The following is a 16,995-nucleotide window of genomic DNA, read 5'->3' on the forward strand; positions in this document are numbered from 1 at the left end:
AGTACCATTTATCACATGCTCAGCATTTTATGCCAACTTCCACTATATCTATCCACCCTCCATTGTTAGGTACTGTCACTTTTGCAGCAGTAGCTCTGTGGGAGCAGGAGAGTGACACTGCTCCGCTGCTACAAAAATTATTGAAAAACATCAGTTGTCAACAGTTGCAATATTAACTGGGTCCCCCCGCCCATTGTTTTACATAATAAAGTCTAGATAAAAATGTCAGATTTTGCTGTACATCCATCCATGATTAAGACAGCATAGAAAATTAAATTACACTCTCCTTGAATGTCAGGGGTCCTGGGTGTTTACAAGGCAATGGGGGAATGGTACACTTGTAGCCAATCTGTTGATGGATAGGGATGGAGCGTTTAATAATTAATGCAATCTGACATCCTTCCCTCATTTTTACCCTAAGTCCATTCTGCAGTGGAAATCTTTTAGGCCATTGTTGCATATGCTCTTTTGCACTCACTGTTCACAGAGTGCTTTACCATACTATTGCAGCTCAACCAGGCTACCCAGTCCAACTTGGAAAATATGCTTAGAAGCTTGATGCGAGATCCTAAAGAATTGCTATCAGGTCACAGGCGCAGTAGAAAGGTTTCCATGATTTTTTAAAAATTCCAATTAAAACATTTTATTCAACAAATCAATGTTTCTCTGCAGGATTTGCAACCCACACATTGCAGCCTTGTGCTATTCCAGGAGAATCTGGAAATGGGAACTGACTATGAAAATACAAAACTGGTTAGTGTCTACCAATCTATGTACTATCTGAGCACCTGGTCCCTATTCACTGCCCATGCTGAAATGCAAAGACATCACCAAGCAGAAGTAGTGAAAAGTAGATTAGGCTTTTTAATTCTTTCAGTACAAATAAGAAGGTTTTAACTTGTAACATAGGTAAGGAAATGGAATTATATTAATATACATATAGTGTGTGCATGCTCCTGCATATGTGAGTTACTACTATTTATTTGTATTGTGATAGTGCTTAGGAGCCCTAGTGATGGACCACTGTGCTAGGAGCTGTACAAACAGAACAAACATAACCCCTGCCCTAAAGAGCTTACAATATAAGAGTTAATGTGGACAAGATACCACAGTGACAGGCAGCAGCACAAGAGCCTGATACCAAGTATAAAGAAACATACATTCTAAGAATAAAAATGATCCAGTTATGGTCTAGCTGAACTGAGCTTCATGCTGAACTAGAAGGTATCCAAAGGGGTACATGTCTATGTCCTCTCTTCCACCTTGCCTCCAAATCCCGAGTCTTCCTGGCAGACAGGCTAGACACCAGTGTAAAATGGAGCCACCTCAAGTAGGGTTGCCACCTTTCTAATGGCTGGTAACCAGACTCCTGAGGCCTCGCTGCCTGCTCTGCTTCCCCCACAGAGGAAAAAAAAAAACTGGGGATCAGGTCTTGTCAAATGGCACCTGGACACACAAGCCAAAACCCAGACTGTCCAGGTGAAAACTAGACAGATGGCAACCTGAACCTCAAGACTGTGCTACTTTACAACTGACATGCCTGGTGATCCCTGTCTGCTAAACTCCCTCCTGGGAACCCAGGCAAAGGATATGCTGCTTGTACTGCGTGCTAGGAGAAAGCCAGCATAAGAGTCACTCTATTAACCCTGCACCATTGGAGAATTTGTCTGTGAAGCAAGGAATTCTCTACTAGACAGTTAAACTTGCTAGGAGACCGCTTAGCACTGCTGGAGTTGTCATTGCTTTGTAAACAATGTTTTTGGAATGTCCCACTTAAAAAAAACCACCACCACACAGTTCTGTTGTTTCTTTTTCATAGTTAAGTTAATACACAGTTTTAACACTTTCAAATAAATGTGGTGCAGAGATCAAATTAATATTAAATTCAAGGAATAAGTGGCAGTGGTCAAGCCAATAACAGCTCCTGCAGAACACCATCTCATTCAATGCACATTTTGCAAGACGCACACATTCACCGGATAACTAAGTCAGTCATGCATGCTTAACACAACTACCTGTACTGCAAAGCATAGCTAATTAAATGTCAGATCAAAAACTGAAATGGATAAATCCCTGAAAATAAGGATATAGTATGGAAACACTCAACAACACACTCTTCATTCTAATGATCCTCAATGTTTCCTTTGCACTAACATTCATCTTGGATTATCATTCATGATTAAGGCCCAGTCCTGCTCCCAGTTAAATTAATGACAAGGCTCCCATGGTTTTATGGGCATTTAAGAGAAGGTATGTTGTTTTCTAAAAATCCCATGAATTCCCAAAATACTAACAGATTTGTGATGAACAATTTCATACCCAGCTTTTGGAAAATGAGCTGTAAATTAAATGCACAGTTAACCTCTAGGGATCCTGGTTAGTGATTGGTACATTTTTAATTATAAAGTAAATAATTAACCACCAGGCCTTTATTATTTCATTCTCAATGTTATGTTCTGCCCTTCAAGAAGCATGATGAGGTAAGGAGCACTTTCCTTTTATCCAGAAAAGCATGGAATAGGTTAGATTTTTCATCCTCCTGCCAAGATTCAGAGCTAGATTGTGAACTCCTTACTCACGCTGGTCCCACTGAAGGGATGTGTGTCCCCCACTTGCCAAGGGTAAGGCAGCCTCAGTCTGGTCTTCTGAAACCCACCCCTAAAGCTAGCAGTTTTGCCTGGATTTTAGGTTCTGAAGCTTCTTGTTTTGCAAATATGCTTAGAAACATGCTAACAAAGTATTAAAGTGGGGGATGTGATGGCGAGCAAATGTCAAACAGAAAAAACAAACTGCTGACAATTTTTGGAAGGGGTGGAAACTTCGTGACTATTGTAGACAAGTTACTATTCTGGGTGTAAACTTCAGGTCTTTCTTGGGTAAAAGTTTTGAACATTTACTATATTAACCAACCAATATTGTTAGTTTGATTTTAATGATTTGATAAGTGTTTGTGCGTTAGGGTTTTAGTTTTGCGCTAGAGGTGATTCAGCGAGGTGGCAAACTAAATCAGAAATCAAAGCTAAGGTCATTTATATTAAAAAAATCACATTTGTTTTAACTGGAATTTTTCTTTTAATGACTTCTGTCAGAGTTTTGGGTGTAAAACAAGGGCAAAATGTTTTATCACAATGCTAAGTGAAGCCATGTTGGGGGGTAAAAAAAGAGTAAACACAAAAATGGCAAAATTAGACAAATATGCTAAGGGCACGTTAGAGATTTAAGGGAAAAATACATAAAAAAAAGCCCGGGGCTAAATCTTGGGAAGTGCTGAGCTCCTGCAACTCTGATTGGAGTCAATAGCAGTCAGGGGTGCTCAGCAGCTCTCAGGATTTGACCAAATGCAAGGGCAAACCAGTCCACAGTCCCTTGCCTGAGTAACCTGACTGAGCACTGCGTAACCATGGACCGGGGGTGGGGGAAGGAGGGGGAGAGTGACAACAGACATGGTCTGTGGGGGCTAGGACAGCTTGATGCTTCCATGCAGGGAATGGACTCAAGTGTCCATGCAGCAATCAGCCTTCTGGCTTCACCCCAGCCCCAGAGATATTGTTTCATGGACAGGGAAGGAACAAGTGGACCAATAGGCCATAGAATACCCCTCTGTAGGCAATCAGTCAGGGGTATAAGAAGACCCCAGACTCCCCTGTTCCCAGTACCATATTCAAAAATATAGAGCCTTGGTCCCAGTCCAGGGCAGAGGTTACTTTTTCCTGCTAACCCAAGGAGCAGAGTCGGCAGGCTTGGAGACACATGGAGCTGCTTGGGTTGGGGACAGGAAATAAAGGGGTCACTTGCATTAACACCTCACCCTTGAGCTACTCCCAGCAGGCACTGGTCCCCCTTGCCGCACCCTCATGCACCCACTGAAGGATTTGTCAGTCTGGACTGCTGCTGCTTTATGCAGTTATAAGGAGCTTATCTATCCTTTACTGCTGCATAAGTCAGGGTCTGGATTTAGCTCAGACAAACGATGGGAGCTTTGACTGAGAGTAAGCGAATGAGGAGGCTCGATGTTGCCAGAATAATTGTTTTCTTCACAGTGTCATGCATTGCGGGAGGTTTTCTATACTGCGTATTTCAAAGGGCCCCCTAAGAAACAACAAGCTATTTTTAATTCACTGACTGCAAGACTCATTTTCCAAACAGGCAAGATAGAGGTGCAACTAAGACTCAAAGGGTTCCTAACATCCATTTCAGGGAACAAATTCCAGATAGGTTTGTAAACCTTTGTGAAGAAGTTTAGGCATCTTCCTAGACACTACCTTGAATTCATCTTTAGGGGGTTGTGAGGAAAGCTGTCAAAACTGTATAAACATCTTCAACATTTTACATGACACTGAATGTGGCTTGTTAGGGTCACTTGGTGCATAATGCACTAAGTAGATGTAGAGCATTTTAATTTTCCTGTTTCTTTCAACTTTAGATTTTTCCACAAGGATGAACAAGGAAGAGCTCAGCTGAAAAGCCTAATATTACTTAATACTGTATTTTAACATCATTATCTGGGCAGTTACAGAGAAAGGAATAACCTTTTTATTTCAAAATTTATGCCCCTACCCTGCAGCTCCTTACTCCTGTGAGTAGTGCTTATGCAAGTAATCTCATTGAAGTAATTGGCCAAACCTGCTTCTAGTAAAACCAGGGTAAATCAGTGGATTTAGGTCCTGATCCTGGAAAGACAAAAACATGCCTAACCTCATGCACTGTATCAATGGGACTACCCACTGTGTGTGAAGTTAAACATGTTTAAATCTTTGCAGGATTGGGGCTGTACTCATGCTGTGCAAGGGGGTAACTGAAAGCAGAATTTGGCCTAGTGAGGCTGTTTGTGTAAGTAGCACTCCTGTGACTATATGGTATGTTTGCAGGGCCAGGCACTATATTTTGAACTGGAATAAAACCAAAATCTGCAGGCATCAGTCTGGGGAAAGTCTGAACAAGGCTAGGAGGGTTGGACTAGATGACCTCCTGAGGTCCCTTCCAACCCTGAGATTCTATAGGATACTTCAGTTTATACCCCTGTCCTGCTTCACCAAATTGCTGCTTTTATTTTACCCAATCCTTTTTATGGGGGTGTGGAAAGGGGAAGATTTATCAGGTACACATCACCAGGACAAGGAGGAACTTTAATTAAGCTATACCAAATTAAACATTGTTTCTCACAATATTCACTGCAAATATAGTTCTGCATGGTACATTAAAAATAGTTAAAAATCATTAAGAAATGGTTAAATCATCAACTCAGCAAATGAATGTATTGGGAGACTGAACTTTACAAAGGAGAACTAGGCCATGATTCAGCATTAGGGGTGTCAGGGTTGCCAGCTCTCATTCTTTTATCATGAGTCTGGCAATACATGGTGTTTTCCTTCAAGGCACAATTCCTAGAGACAAGTGATATGTGAGACACTCAGCTTCCTAGGCCTCATGGATGCAGAGAAAAGCATGAAAATGTGACTTGAATGAACCCCAAAAGGCACACACAAAATACCACCACCACCCTGCACACAATCACTCTCAGACATACTAAATAAATAAATTTAAATCTCATAATATTTTGGTTCCTGACTCATGATTTTTGAACACTTGGGGTTGGCAATCTGAGGATTTTTGCAATAATTAGTAGAAAGTGTCCATTTTCCCTCAAGAGAGAAAATAAACTCAGTTAAAAAAATAACTAGATAAATTCATGGAAAATTGGTCCATCAATGGCTATTAGCCAGGATGGGCATAGAGGGTGGCCCTAGCCTCTGTTTGCCAGAAGTTGGAAATGGGCAACAGGGAATGGATCACTTGATGATTCCCTGTTCTGTTCATTCCTTCTGGGGCACCTGGCATTAGCCACTGTTGGAAGACAGGATACTGGGCTAGATGGACCTTTGGTCTGACCCAGTATGCCTTTTTAAAACTCACTGCTGTTTTGAATTACACCAGAGTAAATCAAGAGTGACCCTGTTGACTTCAGAGTAGAATTTGGTCTACATTTTTTCTCCTTCCACCCAAACCTTCCTTTATTAACTCTTCACAGTGATTCAATACATCATGAAGTGTACCATTCATTCAGTACCCATCAGTTGCTCCTCATTAGGAGAAAAGACAACCTACGGTAGACCTAAATTGGATGTTAGGGCATCACCAATGTTCTAACTGGAGAGATGGTTATGCTCTTACCCACGGCCATTTGGAAAGAGGAGGGAAAGAAAAGCCTGACTGAGCTACAGTACATCACACACTCTTTCCTTATTTTGAGGTCTGGGTTTTACTTTCATTTATGTAAGTCATTGACAGATATTAGATTATGAAGATTTTAGAGATTTTATGGTATAAAGTAATCCCGTATCATTTACAATTTTGTCATGGGTGTGCCCTTACCTCTAGGGTAGGCCCTCAAGCCTGGGAACCATGTTTCAAGGAACTTCATTTCTTCTACTCCCCTCAGTGGGCACTTCCTTGGCTGTTATGGCCAGTCCCGGTCACTGTCTTCTCCTCACTCCCTCTGTAGGAGTTCTGTAGCTCAGCTCTCTGGCCAAGTCACACAACAAAGAAGATCCAACTTAAAGTCCAAATCAAATGCTCAGACTAATAATTCCTCTGCCCTTCTCAGGTACTACTGAAGTCCTGGGCTTCTCCACCCCTTCTCATCCCTACAGAGCCTCTCGTATCTTGCTTCTTCCTCAGCTGCTTCCCTTTGCTAAGGACTCCTGCAGTTTACCTTTGATGATCTCCCCATGTCATTTAGGGCCTATCACAGAGACCCCACAGGAGCCTACTCTGCTCCCTGTGAGTCTTTCTCTCCATTGGCTAGCCCAGTGGGTGACAGCCTGACTATCTCAGGCTCTACTCAGAGGGAAACTTCCTTCCAGGGTCTTCCTGAGCTCCCATCTCTGTTTAAACAGTGCTCACCCTGCTTCAACACCACTGACTGGGGTCAGACTTTCTAATTAAGCACCATTACACCCAGCTGGGACCACTAATTAGCTCTTATTTTGCCAGCTCACAAATGAGGGATAGCTGCTAAATCAGGGGAGGGAAAACTTTTTGGCCCGAGGGCCACATCGGGGAATAGAAATTGTATAGAGGGCCATGAATGCTCACAAAATTGGGGTTGAGGTGTAGGCTCTGAGGTGGAGCTGGGGATGAGGAGTTTTGGGTGTAGGGAGGTGCTCTGGGCTGGGACCAAGGGGTTCAGAGGGCGGGAGGGGGATCAGGGCTGGGGCAGGTGTGCAGGAAGGGGTGCAGGTTCTGGCTGGGGGTGCGGGCTCTGGGGTGGGGTGGAGATGAGAGGTTTAGAGTGTAGGAGGGTGCTCCAGGCTGGGATTGAGGGGTTTGGAGAGTGGGAGAGGGATCAGGACTGGGGCAGGGCATTGGGGTGTGGGGAGAGGCTCAGGGGTGCAGGATCCCAGAAGCCTCAGGCTTACCTCAAGCGGCTCTCAGAAGCAGTGGCATGTCCTTTCTCAGCCTCCTATGCAGAGGCACGTTCAGGCGTTTCTGCACACTGCCCCATCTGCAGGCACCATCCCTGCAGCTCCCATGGAAGCATGTAGGAGCTGGAGCAGGGCCATGCTGCGGCTTCCAGGAGCCGTGTGGTGCAGCCTGACCCTTTACCCCAGCCAGAGCGGGGCCAAGCCACATGATGTGGCCCCAGACCCAGCACCCCGGCCAGAGCGGGACCGAGCTGCTGGTGTGGCTCGTGGGCTGGCTTAAAATGGTTTGTGGGCCAGATCCGGCCCGCAGGCCATAGTTTGCCCACCCCTGTGCTAAATCATGGGCAAAGCTGAGCCCAGCTTGCCTCAAAGGGCCGGCCAGCCAGCCATGACAGTGACTAATGCTTAACAAATAAAGTGGGTAAAATTCTGGCCTCTTTGTAGCCAGTGAGTGTTTTGCCATTGATTTCAATGGGGCCAGAACATCCCCCAACTATCCTATATTTTCCTTGCAGTCCCAGATGTAATAAAACCTGATTTTGCATTCCTTGCAGGATTGGGTCTATTCAATCTCAAAGCCCTTTTGGGGGGGAAAAGGGGGTTGTGAAAATTAGGAAAGAGATGAACTTATGAATAGGAAGCATCTGATACTTCTTCTTGCTCTGTGTTTTGGGCAAGAATGTTTTGACAGATGCACGCACCCAAACAGAGCAACTGAGAAAATGAATCCAGCAAAGATTTGTTGATTAGTTTTGTTGCAACAGTCTTGAATATTTGAATGATCTAAATATGAAACTATGTTTCTATGTCTGGTAGGCAATAAACAACAACAAAAACTACTGTAAAGCTCTTGGCTTTATTTGATTAAAAATAGAAACTAAGGCTCCAGTCCTGCAAAGATGTACCATATGCACTGCTTAACTTTACTCATATGAATAGTCCCCTGAATTCAACAGCACTATGCATGTGAGTAAAGTTACGTCTAAGTGTTTGCAGGACCAGGACATACCAAGCTACAATTTACTGAACAACCAAAAAATCCAAACTAAAGTTAACATACAGAAGAATTTAATTTGACCTGATCCTGCAAACACTTACACAGGTGCTTAACTTTACTCACATAAGAGTCAATGGCACTTAAATTAAAGCACGTGAGTTAGGGTTTTGCTGGGTTAGTGCCCTCATGATTAATTTTGTTATCAGCTTGTTCTTTCTCTTTTAGCATTACTCTTCTCAGTGTTCAATCCAATATTCCTTCCCTGATAAATAATAGATTTAAAGGCATCAGGACACAGGGATAGAATAATAACTTACTATGTCCAGTACACATATAAAAACAGAAGAAATGAAAATGATTCATCTGCTGTTGGGTTTGTTGCCCTATACCCTGGGAACTGTCAGCTATTTTAAAATATTGTACATCAGGGATACAAATACACCAAGTTTCTCACACTGAGCCTAACAGCAAATCATAACTGGCTTTTGAAGAATCATTTTTTCCCATTTTATTCCCCTTGCTGTTTGCCTTATAATAAACTTAAACATTTCTATTAAGCCCAAATATCCTCCTCTCTCTTGGAATTCTCTAATAGTGGGTTTATTTGTGGATAAGAAATGTATTTGTTATTCATAAATATTTTGTTATTTTAATATTTGATATTTCTAACATGTAGAATAAGAACAACTTGGTTACACCCTGCAACCCCTTTATCTGTCTTGGAGGTAACTGAGAATTGGGCTCTATCTGTCCAATTTGTGTCCACAGTACCATCACTTAATCTAACTTAAGGGCTATTATGCTATAACAATCTTTCACATTAGCATTCCAATGTCATTAGCAACACCAGCCTCCCTTGTTAGCTGAGATTCCTTATAAATATTTACCCTCTTTCAAATATGGTATTTCTGTTTAGCAGTATTCAAGGTTTAGAACATTGAAAACATTAACACGGTATCTTTACATTAGATTGAAACTCCCAGCCTTGAAAGGAGGCAAAGCTTTTTAGAAACCATAAATAATAGCTTAGAAATCCTGGCACCCTTGTTTTGTTGTTTGGTTGTTTTGGTATTGGTTTGGGGTTTTTTTGTCTTTGTTTTGGTCTTCTGCTTAATTTTTGGCTTAAGGGTCTGCAAGTAAATTAACATCAGACATGAGCAGTGTATTTAAGGCAGGTTGAGCTTGCGTGAGCCAATATTTTCCTGGCATAGTATTAACTAGAACCTAGCATAGTAAGAGGCCTACTGCCAGCTCAAGGTATTTGGACCCAGGGAGAGAGAAAATAAGAATACTGTAGGATTATGTTAAAGGTGACCTGCAGAAGAAAAAATGTGTTTGTGCCTCTTTTTGATTCTTTATGTTGCATAAAGAAAGCTTTAAAGTTTTTTAAAAGTTTTTTTTTTCTGCTTTGTGTTTTTTCCATTACAAACATCAGGAATATTAAGTCTTGGTTTTTGTTTATCTACTACTTAACTCCTTGGACTTGAGTAGGAGCTTTCTCAGTTGTGCATTGAAGGAGAAGAGAATCTTTAACAAACTAGTTGGATTATAACTTCACAAGACTGAAACCTGAGCAATTTAACAGAGAAGGGATTTTTAGTCAGACTGTTTAAAAATTGTTTATTTAGTTTTATTAACACCTATTTAACTTGAATTTCTTGCTAACACTTGGGAGGAAAGCTCTCTTTGTTAAAGTTAAACTCTTCTGTGGTTAGATGTAGAGCTTCGTACATTCAAACATTTAACGGATAATTGTAGATAGATTTAATACATAACTTCAAAAATGAGGGTGACCAGCTGTATCATATAGCACCTTCTATTACATTAGGAACATCTGCCAGTTCTACATTAGATGGTATGCAGGCTACATATTTCCTGGTCAGGTCCTGTATATTTCTAGGTCCCTGACTTTATTTCAAATGGGTTCAGATATGTAATATAACCATGTTTCACCATATCAATTTTATCTTCCTATGTGATTTCAGAGGCAAAAGAGAGAATTTAAGTCAGGAGGAGAAACTATTGTTTCTTAAGTGAATTCCAACTCATGTGAGGTTTCTTTCATTTAACTTTAGGGTGTCTAAATGCATGTTTCCTGTCTGGCTACTGATTATCTACTCTTCCATTATTCAAGTGAGTGATATATTTTACACATATCGTGTTTGTATTGCATCTTAGGTTTCTATGAACATACATGCATTGCTTATGTTAATAACTTTATTATGGTACATACTGCAAGACTCCATATACTAAATAACCTAGAAGTCAGACAATAAAAGGCCCTTATAAAAGAATGAACATAAACTTAGGGTGACCAGATGTCCCATTTTTAAAGGGACAGTCCTGTTTTTTGGGACTTTTTCTTATGTAGGCACCTATTACCTCCCATCCCTGTCCTGTTTTTTCACAGTTGCTATCTGGTCGCCCTACGTAGACTAGTACAATATTCTATCATAAAGTATCAGATATAGTTCTTGAGAACAAAGAGGAAAACAATATTAAAGTCCAAAATTGACATGTACATTAAATAAAACAACTTTTAGCTTTAAGAACAATTTTGTAATTCCCCACCCACCTAGTCCCCTTTGTTTCTAAACTACTATGATGCCAAGTGCAGGATAAATTTCTTATGCCATAAATCTGGCCTGTGCCTTTTAATAAGAGAAGAAACAGAAATTAGATTCTTCATTACTGGGTCTAGAGACATTTCTGGCTCAGCAGCACCTATTGGGGCTGATTCTGACCTTGCTTACCAATGTAATGCCCCAGTTCAGCAAAGACCTTAAGCATATGACTAACTTTAAGCACACGAGTTGTCCCACATGACTAGTCTCCTTACTCATGTGTGTGAAGTTAAACACATGCTTAAGAATCTTGCTGAATCAGGTCTCAGTCAGGAGCTACCCCACTCAGTCAAGTTTACATGGAGGTAAGTTAGATCAGATGAAGTGTGTAGGGCCTGATTCTTCACTGTCACGCACCTAGTGAAGCCATTGTACAAAGTGGGTGTAAAATGCTACCAAATCAGAAATAGTGCACTCAGGTGTAAATGGCTACATGTAACCCACACACTTCCTGGGTGTGGAGTTCTGTCCCATCTAGTGGTGCGCACACGCACAGACACACACACTAATGAATCTGCTCTACAGCCTTAGCTATTGGCCACATGGCTTTTAGCTCATGCTGTAGAGGCTCATGCATTTAGTTCTAAGGTCCCAGGTTTGATCCCGCCCGACAACTGGGGTCTGTTGGTATTACATACACAAGATGCAATGCAGCAGAAGATAGGGCCCAGAGAGTCTAATTCTGGATATGCAGCAGTATCTAAAACAAAAAAAAGTCCTAACTGTGAAGCCTACCTAACACACCTACAAATGCTGAAGCCAGAGCTCCTCATCATTGCCACATTTACCAACTGATTCATACTCATGAAGCTGGGTAATGGTTTGGGAAGCATTAAAATCCAGTCTCACCAGAACAGGCTGAGCAATAGCAAACTGAACACAAACTTCCATGAATTTGGGGTTAACAACCATAATGTTACAGTGCTGTGTTGTGATGTGATGTTGTTTGGCCCATGATATTGTGACACAAATCTTCCCATATTACTGGCTCGGAAGAACCCTCAGCTTTGCAAACACAATTCATGGAGCATGGGAAGAACTTTGATTTGAACCTATTCCTGAAGCATATTGTGAACTGTCACAGGTGTATACACGAGCAGAGGAGCTAAATAGGATTATGAACGCTCTGAACACAATAAATCCATAATGCATTTGACCAAGGTGCACTTACTAATGCATCTGTTGTATACTTAGGTAGAAAGGGAACGGGTTGATAAGGGCAATGACCCAACAAGAGTAGAGAAGTATGGACACAAGTACAAAACACTGCAGGAGGCTAATGATGTAGAGCTTATAGAGGTTAAAATAAATCTCTCTTACACATACACCCAAACACTGACAAAACATATTCTCTCTCTCTCACGTGCGTGCCCACACACACACACACACACACAGTTCCAATGGAAGAATATTTACTTCATTGACATGTCTTGATGTTAGGAATTGATATCTAGACATTAGTACCAAAGAGACACATACTTGGTGACATCTCCCCATCTCTAGTTATTTGTACTCCTGTATTCAGTGGGAAATGTTCTGTGTGTTTGTGAAGGGTTATAAGAGCGGTCCCTGCCTATTCAAGGCTTTCTTTCCCTATTCAAGGCTTTCTTTTTTTATATATTACTGTTCTGTGAATCATTTGTACCTTTCTGGATTTTTTGTAACACATTCACCATCCATTAGAGTAACATTGTACATTATAATACAATTCTCTGAGGTTCAAGATTTGGCTATACCTATTATGTCTCTGTATTAGAATAATGAGCAATAATAGTGTATCTTCCTTTCTCAATTGCTATTGCATATATCATTTGTTAACTCTAGTTATCAAATAAATAGAAGGTGTTACTTGTGATTTCAGTTTCTATAGGCTGGCATATGCTCTATGTACACACACACACACACATTACAAAACACACATATGGACCCAATTTCACAGAGACATTTTATACTGAAGACACTACTACACCAGAACTGAGAAACTATGCTATGCGTAGCAAGGAGTCCTGATGACATCATATTAACTAAACAGACTGAGTAAGGTGTGTTTATAGCCATATTCATAGTTTTCTTGTTTTGCATTTTATATAAGATGGAATCCATGAAGTCTATAAAATACAACAAAGGAAAAGTAGTGTATAAGGCTACTCTGACATCTGTCAATCTAGGCATTGTATTCATCATGATAGCTGACAGCTCTGACAAAGAAGAGGTCTCCAAAACATTGATTGTGGTATATTGAGGACAGTGTGGCAATTGCAAGCTATCACTTTAAGGGCAGGGGAGTGGGGAGAGGAGCCGTTTCTGGTTTTGTTGTCAGGCTAGGGAGCTAGGATCACAATGACCAAAAGCTAATACTGAACTAAGAGGTGATGAGAGCACGCAGCTCCACTGATTTCAATGGAAGTTGTGGGCACTCAGCACCTTTCAAAATCAGGTCCTATATGAGGACCTACTACCTTAACCTATTTGCTGCTAGAAATAGGTTGAACCTTGGCTAAGACTAGCTGTTCTGTGTCAGGCTGCTGACAGTGACCATAAAGGAAGATGGATATGTAATAGGATGGTCTATTTAGTTTGTTAACTCATAGCAAAATGATTGCCATTTCCATATCAGCTCCACATCTCTTATCTGAGCAGAGACAGATTAGAGTAACACCTTACAGACACTGCATATACATTTATTCTCACTAGGAAAAGTCTAAGGACACTGACCCCCATACTAATCTCTTTACACTGGTGTAAATCTAGAGTAACTTCACTAACTTGTGGGAGGGGTAGCTCAGTGGTTTGAGCATTAGCCTGCTAAACCCAGGGTTGTGAGGTCAATCCTTGAGGGGGCCATTTAGGGAACTGGGGTAAAAATCTGTCTGGGGATTAGTCCTGCTTTGAGCAAGGGGTTGGACTAGATGACCTCCTGAGGTCCCTTCCAACCTTGATATTCTATGAACTTCCATGGAGTCACATTGGTGTCAATGAGATCAGAATCTGGGCCATGATCTTGAAGCAAGGGACATGTTGCCAGGAAAAAAAATAAATTAAGAAATATTTTCATTTGCTTTTGACAAAACTAAGAGGCTAAATCCTCTTCCACAGGTTTTCCCAGCGTTGTCTGCAATATATCCCACCAGCAGCGAAGAACACATTGAGGTACCTGAAAATTATGGTGGTTCATTCCCACTGTATCTGAAGAAGGTAGGAATTTAAATACTGTTTCATACAACCAACAAGGTGACAAATGTTCAAATACTTTAGACTTCAGCTAAAGACCTAATCAAGATTTCATTGGCTTGATCCTCATCTTCACTGGTGTAAATCCAGAGTAGCTCCACCAAAATTAATGGACTCGTGCCAGTTTTGGAGAGGAAAGTCAGACTACTATGCCCTCTATCAATGGGCCATTGTATAATAGGACCTTTTTGCTATATATAAAAAGGTCAATTTAACTTTTTTTCTGTCTGCTTTCTAATCCCTAGTAGCTCTCTTCCATCCTCAAAGTGCTAGTATCCAGGAAACACAGGAGCCAGCTGTTGTCATCATATAAAAATATATTGAATTGAATACATTTGTTTTGGCAATCTGTTTTTTGCTCCATAGTGATTAACTATTTCAGCCATGTCTTGTGTTAGTGAAGTGGTTTGAAGTTGGGAGTTCAATGTGAATTCGATTTATCTTAATTTGCCTAAAGAGCTGAGAACTCAATAATTGACATTTTCTATTTTTTGTTGTTAATTTTATGAAAAAAAATTGTTGAAATTTCCCATGGAAATATCTGAATTTTTAGCAAAAAATAAAAAACTGAAAATGTTTCAACTAAAAAACAAGGGGTTGGAAGCTTAAAATTTTGATTTGAAAATGCTGCTGGACTACATACTGGGAGTTTTAGTCCAGGTGCCTCATAATCTCATTCTCCTCTCTGGGCTGGTGTCCCTAGCCGCACTATGTCTCCCATAATGCACCATAGTCTTCCCTCTTCTTGAACCACAACCAGCTGAATATCATAGGATTTCTTGGCCATGGTGCATCACAGGAAATGTTTGTCTGGAGAATCCAGTCCGTAGAGAAGGATGAGGGCACGAGGGACTGAAACTAAAACTCTATAAGGGCACCTCACTGGCATTTCCAATAGAAATTTTTTGATTTATACCCAAAATGTTTCCGTTTTCTATGGCCCATACCCTTAATCTTCACAGAAATATAGGGCAGATCCAGTCTATCTTAGTTTTATGATAGTATCCATTTAAGTGTGGTCTTTCCATAATGTTTGATGAAAATAAAAAATGCTGACCCAAATCTGTAAGTAAACACCATTTACTGTAGTCACTCAGGTTAAATATGTATTTTAAATAATCCCATGCCATATAGATATTCTTCTGATTAATGGATTCTAAAAAGTCATTCTCTAGAAATGGGGAAAACGTAAACCTGTATAAGAAAATAAAAAGCTAAGTCATTTTAACACAAAAGTCAGAAAGCACATTTCTGAAACAAAACAGGATCAATAACCATCACTGATAGTTGCATTTTTTTAAATTCATAACAACCTGTTTGAATTCAATAACCGATCTCTGTTAGAATAGCAAGTAAAGCATCATTTTCTTTCATAGTCACAAGCACCATCTGCCATTTAATAAGTGTTTTCTGTGACTCAGTGTGTACTTAAAATGACTTCAAGCAGATCACTGCCATTTTATAGCTGCTGTTCTCTGCACCACCAAATCGGATGCTTTAAAGTCAGCTTTGATAGTCAGTAAAGATAAAGCCAGTATTAGCACAAAAATATGGGTATTTCCAGGCTCGAGTCTTTGGTGTCAGAACTACTTTGTCGATAGTAACAGCAGTATCACTTTCCAGAGCTGGTACCTTCTAAGTACATGGGCACATGGATTGGTGCCAGGGACAGAGACATTTTTTAAATTAAAAATATTAAAGGCCATATTTTCAGGGGGCCTGAAAAAATAAGCCTTGCATGTGCAACATGTAATGGTCATGGGGCTGTCTGAGTGAACAACTGTCCAGTTGTTTGTGCAAATTCAAGTTTTATGCACGCAAATGGATATATCTGCAAATATTTGTAGGCACATTTTTGAAGACTGAAAATCTGCCCCTCAATTTTTATCAGAATAATTAGAGAATAATAAACTCAGTATCTTATTGTATGTCACGATGCCTCCTCCTTGAAAATAACTTACAAAATGTACTTGTTTCTTGAAGCATTCAAGCTAATCCTGAATTTCCTACTTAGGCAAAATGTCCACTAAAGTCACTGGATATTTTACCTGAGTAAGTATAGAAAGAATGGGCCCTTAATGACCGGACACCACTCTGTGTTTGTCTGTGTATTGTGCTTGCTTGTACCATTAGATTTTAAGCCCTGCATTTTGAGATCTATGGATGAAAAGTGCTATATAAGAGCTAAGTATTATTGTTCTTCTTGAGACAGAGATTTGTTTATTTGACACAGATCAGCTGTTGCAAAGTGCCATGTGCACGTGCAGCTCTATCTAAAGAATAAGAATTTGTAGTAGTAACAGAACAGGAACCCAAAAGCAAAAGTAATTAGAAACAAATATTATTTTAAAACTTTGCAACTGTTTAACATCGTCAGCCAGAATCCCCACCTGACTAGTATGGATTTGCAAATGAGGATTGCTCTGGGTCCATGGTGGGGAAGGCCATTTCTGGATACATGTCAAGTGTTGGGCCACATAAGTGCTCCCCTGTCAGAAGAGCAGAGCCTCCTTCATTTGCATCATTCCCCAGTATGCCCCTCTGCCCTCCCACTTGCTGGCTCACCACAGCCTCCCATTTTGAAAGTGGAACCTGGGGATTCTACCTCTCCCAGAGACAAATGTTACTTCCAGATGACAAGACTCTCCAAGTATCCAGTGGTAAAAGACCTCTCCAACTTCTGCCTACTCCACAGATGTGTTGTGCTGTTTGGGCCACG

At 40.7% G+C, this 16,995-nt stretch overlaps 1 protein-coding gene across 4 annotated transcripts in view; it reads left to right on the forward strand.

Annotated features, from left to right (window-relative positions):
- The first annotated feature begins 2,451 nt into the window (after nt 1–2,451).
- The window catches only part of CDH16 (cadherin 16), a 63,959-nt gene continuing 49,415 nt past the window's right edge, over nt 2,452–16,995 (forward strand). For 3 of the 4 annotated variants that reach the window (XM_044987191.1, XM_044987187.1, XM_044987188.1), the window contains exons 1-3: nt 2,452–2,480; nt 10,497–10,554; nt 14,142–14,240. In XM_044987191.1, the coding sequence (XP_044843126.1) occupies nt 2,452–2,480; nt 10,497–10,554; nt 14,142–14,240 (186 nt within the window). Of the gene's footprint in view, nt 2,481–2,542; nt 2,622–10,496; nt 10,555–14,141; nt 14,241–16,995 lie in introns of those variants that run through there. The other variant, XM_044987189.1, reaches the window with a different exon arrangement.

The sequence above is a fragment of the Mauremys mutica genome, chromosome 14 (assembly GCF_020497125.1).
Source record: "Mauremys mutica isolate MM-2020 ecotype Southern chromosome 14, ASM2049712v1, whole genome shotgun sequence".
NCBI lineage: Eukaryota > Metazoa > Chordata > Testudines > Geoemydidae > Mauremys > Mauremys mutica.